Source organism: Microcaecilia unicolor, chromosome 3 (genome assembly GCF_901765095.1).
Source record: "Microcaecilia unicolor chromosome 3, aMicUni1.1, whole genome shotgun sequence".
Classification (NCBI taxonomy): domain Eukaryota; kingdom Metazoa; phylum Chordata; class Amphibia; order Gymnophiona; family Siphonopidae; genus Microcaecilia; species Microcaecilia unicolor.
The window spans coordinates 486,395,468-486,411,727 of NC_044033.1; the positions used below are offsets into that span (position 1 = coordinate 486,395,468).

The window sequence follows — 16,260 nt, forward strand, 5'->3', positions numbered from 1 at the left end:
ATGGAAGCGGTGCAAAGAAAAGCTACGAGAATGGTATGGGACTTGCGTTCCAAGACGTATGAGCAGAGACTTGCTGACCTGAACATGTATACCCTGGAGGAAAGGAGGAACGGGGTGATATGATACAGACGTTCAAATACTTGAAAGGTATTAATCCGCAAAAAATCTTTTCCGGAGATGGGAAGGCGGTAGAACGAGAGGACATGAAATGAGATTGAAGGGGGGCAGACTCAAAAAAGATGTCAGGAAGTATTTTTTCATGGAGAGGGTGGTGGATGCTTGGAATTGCCCTCCTGTGGGAGGTGGTGGAGATGAAAACGGTAACGGAATTCAAACATGCGTGGGATGTGCATAAAGGAATCCTGTGCAGTAGGAATGGATCCTCAGAAGCTTAGCCAAAATTGGGTGGCGGAGCAGGTGGGGGAAGAGAGGTTGGTAGTTGGGAGGCGAGGATAGTGGTTGGGAGGCGGGAAATACTGCTGGGCAGACTTGTACGGTCTGTGCCCTGAAAAGGCAGGTACAAATCAAGGTAAGGTATTCACATATGAGTTTATCTTGTTGGGCAGACTGGATGGACCATGCAGGTCTTTTTCTGCCGTCATCTACTATGTTACTATGGCATAATCCACACATCAAGATAGACAATGTACCACTATACTGGAAGCAATGGCACCATAGAGGAATACTAACTGTAGCAGACATTTGTGATGCCTCATCCAAAACAATTCTTCCATTTGATTATTTACAGAAGTCCTTCTCTTTACCTTCTTCACAATTTTATAGATGGTTGCAGTTGAAAACCTGTATTCAGAAGTCTGAGCTTCAAGTCTATTATCTTCCACTCCAAGCATTAGAACTCAAATAGTAACCATATCAGCAAATGGTCATATAGCATCATCTCTATACAAACTTTTGCTTGATAATAAATATAAACACAGTACTTTAATTCAAAACCTCTGAGAACTCGATACAAATTTCAAGTTAGATAAATCATTATATAACTCTCTATGGTATGCTATTTTGAAACCTGGTTCTGCAGCTTGTTTCCTACAATCAATACTCTTTATTTATCAAAGGGCCATATGGACTCCAAGAAAACTTCACTTGGCTAAATTAACCTCACACAATACTTGTTGAAACTGTACTTCTCAAGTTGGTACTTTCATGCACATGCTGTTGAAATGTAGAATAGTCAATATCTTTTGGTCAGACATATGGTCAATCATGGCAAAAGTTATTTTCACTGCTCAGAAAATGTATTTGTTTGGATTGGTGGTATAGAAATTGTAAAAAATACATTAACATAACTAGGTTACATATAGAATTAGAAGTCCCAGAAAGAGAGAAAACAGCAGGAATAAACAGATTAAGGATAAAAAAAATTTATGCTAGAAAGACAAGTAATTTTGGTGGCATTTTAAACATTTACATGTGTGAAACACCATTGGGGTTGTGTTAGTGATCCCCTCTGGCCTGTCTGTTGCTGTATAAATTGGGATCCTTAATTAAGGTATTTTCTGTGATATCAATAAAGGAACCGCACAATATTCAATATGTGTACACCTCATCCTTATTTTGCAAAAAAACAAATGCCATTTTTACCTAGCATCAAAAGCTGATTTATCCCCGAGATAATCCTCTCACATTCTTCATCCCTGCTTCTGGATCCCCATTCTCCATCCAGTGGTTTATATATCAATGTTCTGATCTCATCATTTGTCAAAAGTACACTAGTTCCAAGTTCCTCCGGAAATACAGCTGGAAGTTCAAAATTAGAAAAAGAACTGCTAAGATAAATGACAGCAATTCACACATAAGAGAGAATTATTTGGGCACATATGACAATGTTTTTAACAAGCTGGAAAGTCTAGAGGGGACTTGATAGTGTGATTATCTTATCTCTGCAGATTTGGACATGTCTATGTGGAAAGCTTAGTGAGGGATGTGGTGGTTTGTACATTAATAGGGATGGAAGATAGGAGTTTGTGATGATTCTGTTCATGTGTGTTGGTTTATGTGGGACATGTATGAGAGGTGCTGCATGGGGGGGGGGGGGTGTCTGGTGATTTGGAGATGAAGGAATATACATGCATGTGTTGGATGGGTGTCTGTGGAGCAGTATATATTTGGGGAAAGAGAGTATCTGTGAATTGTGTGTGTGTGTGTGCCTGTAGACATGTATATGAGTGTGTACAGAACTAGCAGAATTCTTCTCGCCCTTGCACATTTTTCACATTCTGGCATCTAAACAATACAATTCAAATTGTGCCACAGTAGGACCCTGTTTCATACAACATATTCTACACTTTCAATGTGAAAGAACAATTACTAAAAAGGGAAAATCAATTAAGAATAAGAAATAACAGGCATGTCTTAATCTGATTACCTCAAGAGACATGTTAAAAAATACATGGAGATTCTACAGGTACTTGAGAAAAATATATTTCCTTTCATTCAGGTTTACTATTTGCCTATGCCTAGCAGCTCAGAAAATATCAGCAAGCTTCATGGCAATCTGAGGTGCCTTCAGATGCGTCAATTATTTTAGAATTTCCAATAATTGAAACCCCAACTAGTTCTACATCAATTGCAGTATTTGCACTTGCTCCTGATAAACAGTGGCTCTTGAGACTATTTTTCAGACATAAGACAAAAAACCTTTTATGGTTTGAAGATCAGAGTTTCCCAGATGTGTCTAGAGACACCCAGAGATGGAGGAAACAGTTCATACTTATGAGAAGACCTGGAATGCTTCAGAGAGAAGCTACTTTCTCTCTTAGATATCCATGTAAATGTGTTGTAAGATATCAATCTTCTAAATATGTTTTCTTCAAATCAACTAATCTCACTGCTTTGCTAGCTACCAAACAGCTTGGTATAAGATCTCCATCTAACGAAGGTGGGACTTAACAAGGTTGTAATCTAGCAATGTTATCTGTGTTTAATTGTCAGAAATATTTCTCCTTAGTAGCTTCTATTGTTACTTTCGCTAGATCTCCTGGTCTATAATTCTTGGATCTAAAAATTGAGGACTTGAGTATATCAATAATTTTGTTTAATTTTTTCTTTATTGCAGTATTTCTTTTTTATATATTTCTTCACTATAGTGTATAAGAAGCCCACTGACAAGAGCAAGTTTTACAATAAGATAGTTTTCACCCAACTTCTTTAAAAACAGTTTACATTTTTCTCAATTTTTAAGATATAAACACATTTGTCCTACAACACATGAATTTAAATATCGAGCTACTGTATTATCTAAAAATCCTATTTGTAGGAGATATACCAAGACAGTGTTGATGAAGGCGAAGGCTTATACTAGTGCCTATTATAGTGATACAGAACAGCTTCTTGAGTAAACAGAGGGAACAGAAGGCTGCCATCGATTTCTCTAATAACATGACATGTGCTTTATGGTATTCTGCTTTATCTTCCAAAATCAGCACTATTCTTTATAATTACTGGTCTGCTTTGTCTGTGTATTCTTGTTTTGAGTCCTGCTCGCTGTTTAAAGCCCACAGTCATTGAAGGAATTTAAAGGATTATGTTGAGTGATGCGACCCCTTCAAGAAGAAAAAGGAAATTTGAATATTGGACACTGTCCTTGTGGAAACTGTAATTTTTGCAGTATGATGTTATCTGGAAATAAACTAATCCAACAGATGGAAAAATCCATAGATTGCAACATCTAACAACTTGTCAGACCAGTTATGTGGTTTATATTCTGTATTATCCCCATTCAAAGGTTTATATAGGTAAAAAATTCTCGGTTGCTTAAAACTTGTTTGATATAACACAGACGCTGCTTAAATTGTTGGAAACTTTCAGCTCCCCTAGTAGCACACAGCCTGGCTCAGAATCATTCTCTCTCTCTGGTTGTAAATGTTCAGTTATGGAGCATGTTCAACTACTTGCAGGGGAAGTGAAAGGATTAAAATGTTACAGCAGAAAGTCTATAGGATTACACTTGAGAATTGATTGGACTGGCTGTTGGTCTTTAATGACCTCCTCTCTTGTTACCAGAAGTTGAACCTGCAGAGCAGAAGGACGCTGTTAGGACGCTGTTTGAGCAAACATCATGATTTTGTGAAATGAAGTGAAGTTCAGGAAGTCCACCCTTGAAGCAAGAAAACCAAAATCAGAACCTGTTTGTGGATCCTGAACAATGTTTTGAACTTAACTACACTTCATAGGGATTAAAAAACTGGTAAAATAAATAGCAAGGAGTATTTTTATATCTATGATTGATCCAGCTAAGCTTTAGCACCATGAAATTGTGTGTAACTTGCTCTGTGGCACAAAGTTCATTTTTTTTTCTTGCAGGGTCTCTGTCTTTATAGTGTTTTGGGTTTCAGAACATAAGTATGTGCCTTCTTGTCAGTGTGTGTATCTATACAGGCATGTGCCTTCTTGTCAGTGTGTATGTGTACTTATCTGGCATATAATGCCACACAATCTTGTAACAGCTCCTTTCTGCATATAAAACATGCTTTACAAGCAGAATATTTAAAAAAATAAAATCACCCCCTATCTGAACGGTACTGTACACATCTCATAAATGCTACACAAATCAGTAATATTTTTCAGTTCCTTTATAGGTTTTTAACTTTAAACCTCCACTACCCAAGCAGCAAAGGAAATATACAAATCCACCTATGCATCCAGCTTTTCCTACCTAAGCTTACAACTATGGAACGCATTACCAAAAGCAGTAAAAACTAAGCTAGACCACCTAAATTTTCAGAAAGCACTAAAGACAGACCTGTTCAGAAGAGCATACCCACTGACCCAACATAAAAATACCTGAACACTTGCGACACAATGTAATCAAAGATTGTAACGGACATTACCTGACTCTTCTTCCCCCTTTCCCTCCCTAAGTTCCCCCCCAATTGTACCTACCATACATGTACCTCATTCTACCACAATATCACTTTGTATTCATTCATACAGTACCATGTATTTGTTCAGACTAGAATCGGCTAAAGCCGTTAACGGTTATATGTAAGTCACATTGAGCCTGCAAAAAGGTGGGAAAATGTGGGATACAAAGAATAATAATAATAATTATTATTACGTATAAGGATAATAATAATTATTATTATTATTACGTATAATAAGGATCCTCCATAACGAATTGATTCCTATACTACACCAGATACAACCTACTTGGAACCCTTCTAATTTGTTCATTTTAATAACACCTTCATTACTGAATATTATATATTGGCCTGATCTCATTATGTTATGCTTTATCTATTTATCTACTTCGAATCCTACATGATATTTTATGCACCTTATTTGTAACAGTTCTGAAATTCTTATTCCATTATTATGATTGCCATGATATTACTACTACTACTAACATTTCTAAAGCGCTACTAGGGTTACGCAGCGCTGTACAATTTAAACATAGAAGGACAGTCCCTGCTCAAAGAGCTTACAATCTAAAAGACAAGAGAACAATCTAAAGACAAGTTTACAATCTAGAGGACAAGTGAACAGTTAATCTAATAGGGTGGATAGATTGGGGCATTCTATATTTCTTAAGCGGTTAGGCGCCGAAGGCAGCATTGAAGAGGTGAGTTTTAAGCAGAGATTTGAAGATGGGTAGGGAGGGGGCTTGGCGTATGGGTAAAGGAAGATTGTTCCAGGCATAGGGTGAGGCAAGGCAGAATGAGCGGAGCCTGGAGTTGGCAGTGGTGGAGAAGGATACAGAGAGAAGGGCTTTGTCCTGTGAGCGGAGGTTACGGGCGGGAACATAGGGGGAGATGAGGGTGGAGAGGTAGTGAGGAGCCGCAGACTGAGTGCATTTGTAGGTAAGGAGGAGGAGCTTGAATTGTATGCGATATCTGATCGGAAGCCAATGAAGTGATTTGAGGAGAGGGGTGATATGAGTATATCGGTTCTGGCGGAATATAAGACATGCGGCAGCATTCTGAACGGATTGGAGGGGGGATAGATGGCTGAGTGGGAGGCCGGTGAGGAGTAAGTTGCAGTAATCAAGGCGAGAGGTAATGAGAACGTGGACAAGAGTTCTGGTGGTGTGCTCAGAGAGGAAAGGGCGAATTTTGTTGATGTTGAAGAGGAAGAAGCGACAGGTCTTGGCAGTCTGTTGGATATGCGCAGAGAAGGAGAGGGAGGAGTCGAAGATGACTCCGAGGCTGCAGGCAGATGGGACAGGGAGGATGAGGGTGTTATCAACTGAGATAGAGAGTGAAGGAAGAGGAGAAGTGGGTTTAGGAGGAAAGACGAGGAGCTCGGTCTTGGACATGTTCAGTTTAAGGTGACGGTTGGACATCCATGCCGCAATGTCGGATAAACAGGGCGATACCTTGGCCTGTGTCTCCGCGGTGATGTCAGGTGTGGAGAGGTATAGCTGGGTGTCATCAGCATAAAGATGATACTGAAAACCATGAGACGAGATCAGCGAGCCCAGGGAGGAGGTGTAGATTGAGAAAAGAAGGGGTCCAAGGACAGATCCCTGGGGAACTCCAACAGATAGTGGGATGGGAGTGGAGGAAGATCCATGGGAGTGTACCCTGAAGGTGCGGTGGGAGAGATAAGAGGAGAACCAGGAGAGGACAGGGCCTTGGAACCCAAAAGAGGACAGCGTGGCAAGAAGTAAATCATGATTGACAGTGTCAAACGCGGCGGAAAGATCGAGGAGGATGAGGATGGAGTAGTGACCTCTGGATTTGGCCAGAAACAGGTCATTGCAAACTTTAGAGAGTGCCGTTTCTGTCGAGTGCAGAGGGCGAAAACTGGATTTAAGTGGATCGAGGATGGCATGAGAGGAGAGAAAATCAAGGCAGCGGCTGTGAACGGCGCGCTCAAGTATTTTGGAGAGGAAGGGTAAAACAGAGATGGGGCGGTAGCTGGAGGGGCAGGTAGGGTCAAATGAAGGTTTTTTGAGGAGAGGTGTGACAACGGCGTGCTTGAAGGTGTCAGGGACAGTTGCAGTGGAGAGAGAGAGGTTAAGGATGCGACAGATGGAGGGGGTGACAGTATGGGAGATGGTGTTGAGTAGGTTGGTGGGGATGGGATCAGAGGAACAGGTGGTGCATTTCGAGGAGGAAAGAAGGCGGGAAGTTTCATCCTCGGTAATCTCAGGAAAGGAGGAGAAAGAGGCCTGGGTAGGTTGGAGGAGGGAGAGGGTTAAAGGGTGAAGAGGAGGTGGTGGCTTGGTCGTGAACTCAAGGTTGATCTTTTGCACTTTGTCGCGGAAGTAGTCGGCCAGTGATTGAGACGAGAGAGAAGGGGGAGTAGGAGCGGGTGGCACTTTTAGGAGGGAGTTAAGGGTGGTGAAGAGACGACGAGGGTTGGAGCTGAGAGAATTGGTCAATTGGGTGTAATAGTCCTGTTTTGCACGGAATAGGGAGGAGTGGAAGGAGGATAGCATGAATTTGTAGTGGAGGAAGTCTGAAAGGGTACGAGATTTCCTCCAGAGGCGCTCAGCGGATCGGGTGCAGGAGCGAAGGTAATGGATGCAAGGAGTCAGCCAGGGCTGGGGATTGGTGCGCTTTGTGGGACGGGAGATGGATGGTGCGAGGGTGTCCAAAGCAGAGGAGAGAGCGGTATTGTAAGCGGAGACCGCTTTGTCGACAGTTTCGGAGGACGTGATGGAGGGGAGGAGATTAGAGATAGTAGATGATAAGGTGGAGGGGTCAATAGCCTGGAGGTTCCTGGAGGTGGTGGTTAAAGTTGGACGGGGTGGAGGGGGGGTGAAGAAGTGTGAATGTGATCAGGTGATGATCGGAGAGAGGAAGAACTGAGGCTTGGAAATTGGTGGGTGAGCCGGAGGAGGAGAGGACGAGGTCAAGACAATGGCCGTCACGGTGAGTAGGGGTGGTGGAGCACAGCTGGAGGTTGAAGGAGGATGTTAGGGTGAGGAACTTAGAAGCGTGGGGGTCGGATAGGTCATCAGTGTGTACGTTAAAGTCTCCGAGAATGAGGGAAGGAGATGAAGGGTCAAGAAAGACGGACAGCCAAGCATCAAAGTCGGTGAGGAAGGAAGGGAAGGATTTATCAGGGAGGCGGTAAATGACTGCCACTCTGAGTGGTAGCGGGTAGAATAGCCGGATGGAATGGGCTTCAAAGGATGAGAAGCAGTGAGACTGCGGTAGGTGGAGGGGTTGGAAACTACAGGAGGGTGAGAGTAGTAGCCCAACACCTCCGCCGCAGCCAACTGGGCGGGGCGTGTGGGAGAAGAGGTAGCCTCCATGGCAGAGGGCTGCAACTGAGGAAGAGTCTTCCGGGGAGATCCAGGTTTCGGTTAGGGCGAGCAGTTGAAGGGAGCGAGAGATAAAGAGATCGTGGGTGACAGACAGTTTGTTGCAGACTGAGTGGGCATTCCACAAGGCGCATGAGAAGGGGAGGGAGGAGGGGGGAAGGAGGGGAATAGAGACGAGATTGGAGACATCCCGGAATCGTTCGCAAAGATAGGACGGGGACAGGTGAGGGGGACCTGGATTTGGGTTAATGTCTCCCGCAGATAGCAGGAGGAGGAGCAAGAGAGTGCGTAGGAGGGTGGGGGAGGTCGGGCGACGAAGACGGGGTGTACTTAGGAGGAATGGGGATGGGTTAATGGCAGGAAGGAAGTGCTGAAGGTTGAGAGCCAGGAAGGAGGAGGGGGACAAGAGGGATGGTGAGGTAAGGTTTGAGGTGAGTAGGGTATTGCGTTGGCGGGCAGGGTGGGAGGGCAGCGGGTTCTAATGGTAGACAGTGGGAGTGGGGGGGGGGGGGGGGGGGGAAAGAAGATTAGGAAGGGACAGGGCAAGGAAGAGAACATGGACAGGGGCCATAGGTGGTGACTGAGGTGTAATAGGTGACTATGTAGTGACTGAGGTGTTAAGCAGTTAACAGGTGTTAATAGGTGACTATGTAATGAATGAGGTGTTAAGCAGATAGATAGGGCTTGAAAGCTAGGTTTTGGGTTGGCGATTAGGTAAGTCAATGGCTGATAAGCTAGCAGGCAGGTAGGTAAGTCAATGGCTGAGAGGCTCCCAAGCAGGCAGGCAAGTTACTCGATGTGTTAACAGGCAGATGGATTGGAGCAAGCCGGAACAAGCTGAAACAAGCTGGGACAAGCCGGAACAGGCAGGAACAGATGGACAAGCTGGAACAAGCAGGAACAGATGGACTGTGTCAAGATGAGCAGATGGACAAGATGGGATCAGGAAGACTGGAACGAGCTGGAACACGCTGGAGCAGATGAACTGGAGTAAGCAAGGAGAAGCTGGATCAGGCAGGCTGGAACACACTGGAGCCGATGGACAGGACCAGGCAGGGGGAAGGCTGGATCGGCTGACTGGAACTAGCTGGACACGCTGGAACCGGTGGACTGGGGCAAGCAGGAAGAAGCTGAATCAGGCGGACTGGAACACACTGGAGCCGATAGACTGGAACAGGATCAGGCGGGCTGGAACAAGCTGGGCTCAGAACTGGAACGAGCTGGAACACGCTGGCTGGATCAGGCGGGTTGGAACACGCTGGAGCCGATGGACTGGAACAAGCGGGCTGGAACACACTGGAGCCGATGGACTGGAACAAGCGGGGGAAGCTCTGTCAGGCGAACTGGAACGAGCTGGAACACGCTGGCTGGATCAGGCGGGTTGGAACACGCTGGAGCCGATGGACTGGAACAAGCGGGCTGGAACACACTGGAGCCAATGGACTGGAACAAGCGGGGGAAGCTCGGTCAGGCGAACTGGAACAAACTGGGATCAGGAGGACTGGAACAAGCTGGAACACGCTGAAGCAGATTGACTGGAGCAAGCAGGGAGAAGCTGGATCAGGCGGACCGGGACACACTGGAGCCGATGGACTGGAGCAGGCAGGGGGAGAGATGGATCGGCGGACTGGAACAAGCTGGGATCAGGAGGACTGGAACGAGCTGGAACATGCTGGAGCCAGTGGACTGGAGCAAACAGGGAGAAGCTGGATCAGGCAGACTGGAACACACTGGAGCCGATAGACTGGAACAAGCAGGGGGAAAACTGGATCAGGCGGACTGGAGCTGGAACACGCTGGAGCCGAAGGACTGGAACAAGCAGGGATCAGGAGGACTGGAATGAGCTGGAACACGCTGGAGCAGAAGGACTGGAGCAAGCAGGGAGAAGCTGGATCAGCGGACTGGAACAGGCTGGGATCAGGAGGACTGGAATGAGCTGGAACACGCTGGAGCAGAAGGACTGGAGCAAGCAGGGAGAAGCTGGATCAGCGGACTGAAACAGGCTGGGATCAGGAGGACTGGAACACACAGGAGCCGATAGACTGGAACAAGCAGGTGGAAAGCTGGATAAGGCAGACTGGAACAAGCAGGGATCAGGAGAGCTGGAACGAGCTGGAGCAGGGAAGCAGGGAGAAGCTGGAGCAGGCAAGCAGGGAGAAGTTGGAGCGAGGGAGAAGCTGGAGCGAGTGGACCGTGCAAGCTGGAATAGTTGGGCAGCTACACACACTGCCTTCAGAGCAGCCTGCACCATGAAAGCACCGCAAAAGACTGCCCCGCTGGGATCCGCAATGCCCCACTACGACTGCCCTAGTCCCGAGGACTCAGCCACACGATGGGGGGCGGGCCGCGGAAGGACGAGCAGCGTGGGCGCCATGATCCGTGGCCAGCGAGGCCGTGCCCGGGCCGTTCCAGCCGGGGAATGCGGTGGCAGTACTGGACACGCTGGAGGACTGCCCGGCCCTTCTCGTATCGGGTCGTTAGGAGGGCTCGGGCCGCGGCAGAGAGGCAGTCGGGACGCGCCGCGTCGGCCCCGCAATCAATCCCGGCTCACCGGCCGAGTTCAGTGAGGTCGCCGCGATCCCGAGGTCCCTTCTCAGCCCAGCCGGGGGCAGCGCGGCTCGGTCCAGGCAGGTCCACAGACCAGATCTCGGGAGCTCAGTCGTGGGGCTCCTTACCCGTCGGCCATCTTGGGCCACTTCGGTTCAGGATCCGAACAAGGGATGTTCGATTCTGGTTGACTTCTCCGTACGCCCACAAATATTCTTGTGCACCTTATTTGTAACAATATTCTGAAATTCTTATTCCATTAATATGATTATTGTTATAACATATTGTAAGCCACATTGAGCCTGCAAATAGGTGGGAAAATGTGGGATACAAATGCAGCAAAATAAATAAATAATAATAAAAGCACATCAAATTAGAGTAGTGTTCTTCAACACAAGGTCTAAGTGCCAATGGCAGCCCCCAGTGACCTCTGGGGCAGCCCCCATAGTCTTTCTGGGTTTTTTCCCTCCTACTCTGCCTCTCTACCTAGGCTTACGATAGAAAGGGAAAGGTGGATGAGGGGAACATAGTAACATAGTAGATGACGGCAGAAAAAGACTTGCACGGTCCATCTAGCCTGCCCACGATAAACTCATATGTGTATACCTTACCTTGATTTGTACCTGTCTTTTTCAGGGCACAGACCGTATAAGTCTGTCCAGCAGTATTTCCCGCCTCCCAACCACCAGTCCCGCCTCCCATCACCGGCTCTGGCACAGACCCCCGTATAAGTCTGCCCTCCCCTATCCTAGCCTCTCAACCACCAACCCCTCTTCCCCCCGCCACCCAATTTCAGCTAAGCTTCTGTGGATCCATTCCTTCTGCACAGGATTCCTTTATGCCTATACCACGCATGTTTGAATTCCGTTACCGTTTTCATGTCCACCACCTCCCGCGGGAGGGCATTCCAAGTGTTCACCACCCTCTCCGTGAAGAAATACTTCCTGACATCTTTCCTGAGTCTGCCCCCCTTCAATCTCATTTCATGTCCTCTCGTTCTACCGTCTTCCCATCTCCGGAAAAGATTCGTTTGCGGATTAATACCTTTCAAATATTTGAACGTCTGGATCATGTCACCCCTGTTCCTCCTTTCCTCCAGAGTATACATGTTCAGGTCAGCAAGTCTCTCTTCATACGTCTTGGAACGCAACTCCCATACCATCCTCGTAGCTTTTCTTTGTACCGCTTCCATTTTTTTAACATCCTTCGCAAGGTACGGCCTCCAAAACTGAACACAATACTCCAGGTGGGGCCTCACCAACGTCTTATACAGGGGCATTAAAACCTCCCTTCTTCTGCTGGTCACACCTCTCTCTATACAGCCTAGTAACCTTCTCGCTACGGCCTCATGTTTGAAGATCAAGGTATTTCTTAATAGACAAAAGAGAACCGCTTTGAATGTAGTTGCAAAAAGCCACAGAAAGGCGGTATATGAAGTCCCATTTCCTTTTCTCTATTTATGATACATTGGGCAGTTTACCACTTGCTATACAGCAGTTTGATGCTACAGGCAGCTTCAGAAAGCCTAGAAGCATTCTGGAGATAGTGAGCTCAATGGATTGCTGGGAGACATTGTAACAGAGTCTTGCACTAAGAAATGAGCTGACATTGGAGACAGGTAGTCTAGAAAATGTAGACAGCAATCAACATGGATTCAATAACAAAATAAATGATGGCAGATAAAGACCTTCACACAGCCCACCCAGTGTGCCCAACAAAGCGGTCAGAGCCACACCCCACCACTCTGTGCAGGTTATATTCATTCATGAGTAAACCCTGGGTGGCTATTTGCCATCATGCAAACCACATATAGACAGTTCAATATGATGCAGACTTGGAACAATGTATGTTTAAACCAAAAGTATTAACAACAGTATTTAACTTGCTAATTTCAACACAGTTGAAGGTAATTAAGTACCTGAAGCTAATCGAAAGGCTGCCAATGGAAGCAAAGCCTAGATTGTTTGCAGAAAGGAGATGCAAAAGAAAAAGGAAAATAAATACAAAGTGGTTTCAGAAGGAACACAAAGGTGTTTAAAACTTAGTTGCCAGACCCTTAAGTAAGGCAGGAACTTAAATACGGATACAAATTTGGGGACCTGTTTACTAAGCTGCTCTGTAGGCGTGCTAACTTTTTAGCATGTGCTAATGATAAACACACCCATTATATTCCTATGGTTGTCTCTAGTTTTAGCGCATACTAAAATGTTTGCGCTCCTACAGCGCAGTTTTGTAAACAGGGCCCATGGAGATTAAGGAATTCAGGACGTTTTGGGACGCTGCCAGAAGAGCAACGCATTTGCTCTGTGAAAAATCCTGATTAGCAGCCATAGTAAAGCATACACCTAGTACTTTAAATATCTAGGCAGGCAAGTTATGTGTTGGGGAACGGTACTATGAATTAAGCTGTGCAAAATCTTTAAAGTTTCCTGTTTAAAAACACATAGCAACATAGTAGATGATGGCAGATAAAGACCTGTACAGTCCATCCAGTCTGCCCAACAAGATAAACTCATATGTGCTACTTTATATGTATACCTGACCTTGATTTATCCTTGCCATTTTCGGGTCATAAACCGCAGAAGTTTGCTCAGTACTTGCCCCGCCTCCCAACCACTGGTGCTGCCACCCAATCTCTGCTAAGCTTCTGAGGATCCATCTGAACAGGATTCCTTTACGTTTATCCCACGCATTTTTGAATTCTTGAGTCTGTCCCCCTTCAATCTCATTTCATGTGCTCTAGTTCTACCGTCTTCCCATCTCCAGAAAAGATTTGCTAGAAATTCAACAGTTTATGTATTTAATCACCGTACGGAGTCTTTCTGAAGGGGTAGTCCCTGCTACTCTAAAAGAGGCGCTAGTAAAGCCTATTCTGAAGAAGCCCTCATTAGATCCTTTAACACCCAACAATTATAGACCAGTTTCTAATCTTCCGTTCCTATCCAAAGTGATAGAGACAATAGTGTTCAGACAATTGCAAACGTATGTGGATTCCAAAAATTCGCTACATCCTAGACAATCGGGCTTTAGGAAAGGCCATAGCACAGAGACTATCCTCACTTCGCTGTTAAGTGAGATTCATGCAAAACTAGAGCATGGCTATATTGCCTTGGTTGTTTCACTTGACCTATCTGCAGCTTTTGATTTAATTAATCATAAACTACTTCTTGACAGATTAGGTGAGATTGGTCTTTCAGGGACAATTATGAAATGGTTTATATCCTTTCTTACCGAACGTTCATTTAAAGTAGTTCAGCAGCAATCATCCTCTACAATATACAATCTACCATGTGGGGTTCCACAGGGATCGGTCCTGTCCCCATTACTGTTTAATCTATATGTTAGTCCCTTGGCACTTCTCAATCAAACAATGGGTATTAGTTTTTATTCATATGCGGACGATTTCCTTCTTATTCATTATGTTAAACCGTCTAATATGGATCTTACACCGCTTCAAATCTGTCTGGATAAAGCGGCAGATTGGCTCACAACATATCAATTAATATTAAATCCAGATAAGACTATAACATCTTGGATAGTAGGACAGGGCACATGTCCAGCAGTGGTACCTATGCTATTTGGCCAGAACATCCCTACAGTTAAATCTTTTAGATACCTTGCTTGGGGTTATAATCGATTCTGCTCTGACTTTTGAGAAACAAATATCAGACGTAGTGAAAAAATCTTTTTTCCATCTTAGGAGACTTCAGTCAGTTAGGAATTCAATTAGTAAGGATTCCCTTAAAACACTGACATCTGCTTATATTACCTCACGCTTAGATTATTGTAATATCATATATGCAGGGATCACTCAAGCTAGCTTGAAACGACTACAAAGAATACAGAATACAGCAGCACGTATGATTTGTAGGGCCCGGAGGGATGACAGAGTCACACCTTTACTACATCAACTGCATTGGCTGCCGGTTGAAGCAAGAGTTAAGTTTAAAGCCTTAGTTTTGATCCATAAGGCTTTTTATACACTAAACCTGACTATCTGTCAAATCTAACTATTCCTTACACTGCCACACGAACCCTTAGATCCCTAACAGACAACAGGTTAGTGATTCCTCCTCACGCTAGGGCTAGATGGGAATCTACACGGAATTCGGCTTTTTTCTATTTGCCCCCCTCTCTTTGGAATGGCCTTCCAAAAGAGATCAGACTTGAGAAATCTTCCTTTCATTTTTGGAAACTTTTGAAAACCTTCTATTTTATCAATTATGTAGAACAGAATTTAGAATAATGGAAGAAAGGTTATAAATGGTAATCTGTAATGTATATTAAATCAAAACTGTACTGTTTGTTTGTGTAGATTATATTACGTACTTAATCCTGTATTTGCGGTGCTCTCCTGTACACTAAATCATGAGTTATACTGTTTTTCATCTTATGTAGCTAGTTTGTGGTTTTGCTGTGCTTTCCTGTAATTATTGGAGTTCTAATGTTTGTCCAACCTGTATATATTGTATTGTTTCTTTTATTTTATAAATTGTAAACCGTTCTGTCTTGCAGTAGCAATAAGATACAGTATATAAATTGACGTAAATAAAATAAATAAATAAAATACCTTTCAAATATTAGAACGTCTGTATCATATCACCCCTGTTTCTCCTTTCTTCCAGGGTATACATGTTCAGGTCAGCAAGTCTCTCCTTATATGTCTTGTAAAGCAAATCCCATACCATTTTTGTAGCTTTTCTTTGCACCACCTCAGTTCTTTTTACATTCTTAGCAAGATATGGCCTCCAAAACTGAACACAATACTCCAGGTGAGGTCTCACCAACGACTTGTACAGGGGCATCAACACCTCCTTTCTTCTGCAGGTCACACCTCTCTCTATACAGCCTAGCAATCTTCTGGCTACAGCCACCGCCTTGTCACACTGTTTCGTCGCCTTCAAATCCTCAGATACTATCACCCAAGATTCCTCTCCCTGCCTGTACATATCAGAATCTCACTGCCTAACACATACATCTCCCGTGGATTTCTACTCCCTAAGTGCATCACTTTGCATTGAATTTTAATTGCTAAACATTAGACCATTCTTCTAGCTTCTGCAGATTATTTTTTCATGTTTTTCACTCTCTCTGGGGTGTCCACTCTGTTAATGTGGACCAAGAGGGGTCAGAATATCTGTTTCTAGGGAATGCTATTGTTTGTAGATACTGCTAGGAGCTATATGATAGTTAAGTAAAGTTGTTAATGAGAAGCCCATGGTGAAACATCCACTTAAACATCAAAATAAAGCTTATAAATAGTAAACTAGCTTCCTGTCTCATCTATGAAAATGGGAGTATTGCTGAATTCTTGATCCAGAGAGCAAACCTAGAGGGACCAGTCTGACATATACTACAGATTTGAGACCAATATACTTATAGAAAGCAATGGAATAACTGAAAATAAAATACATCAAAAACATACAAACATATGATCATCAAAGCAAAAACAACATATTATTCAAAATCTATTGGTGGAA

General features: G+C 44.4%; 1 protein-coding gene across 1 annotated transcript in view; it reads right to left on the reverse strand.

Moving 5' to 3' along the window:
* PHIP (pleckstrin homology domain interacting protein) overlaps positions 1 to 16,260 on the reverse strand; it is an 863,049-nt gene that overhangs the window by 181,156 nt on the left and 665,633 nt on the right. The window contains exon 29 of the mRNA XM_030199061.1: positions 1,603 to 1,758. Coding sequence (XP_030054921.1) covers positions 1,603 to 1,758 — 156 coding nt within the window. The remainder of the gene's footprint in view (positions 1 to 1,602; positions 1,759 to 16,260) is intronic.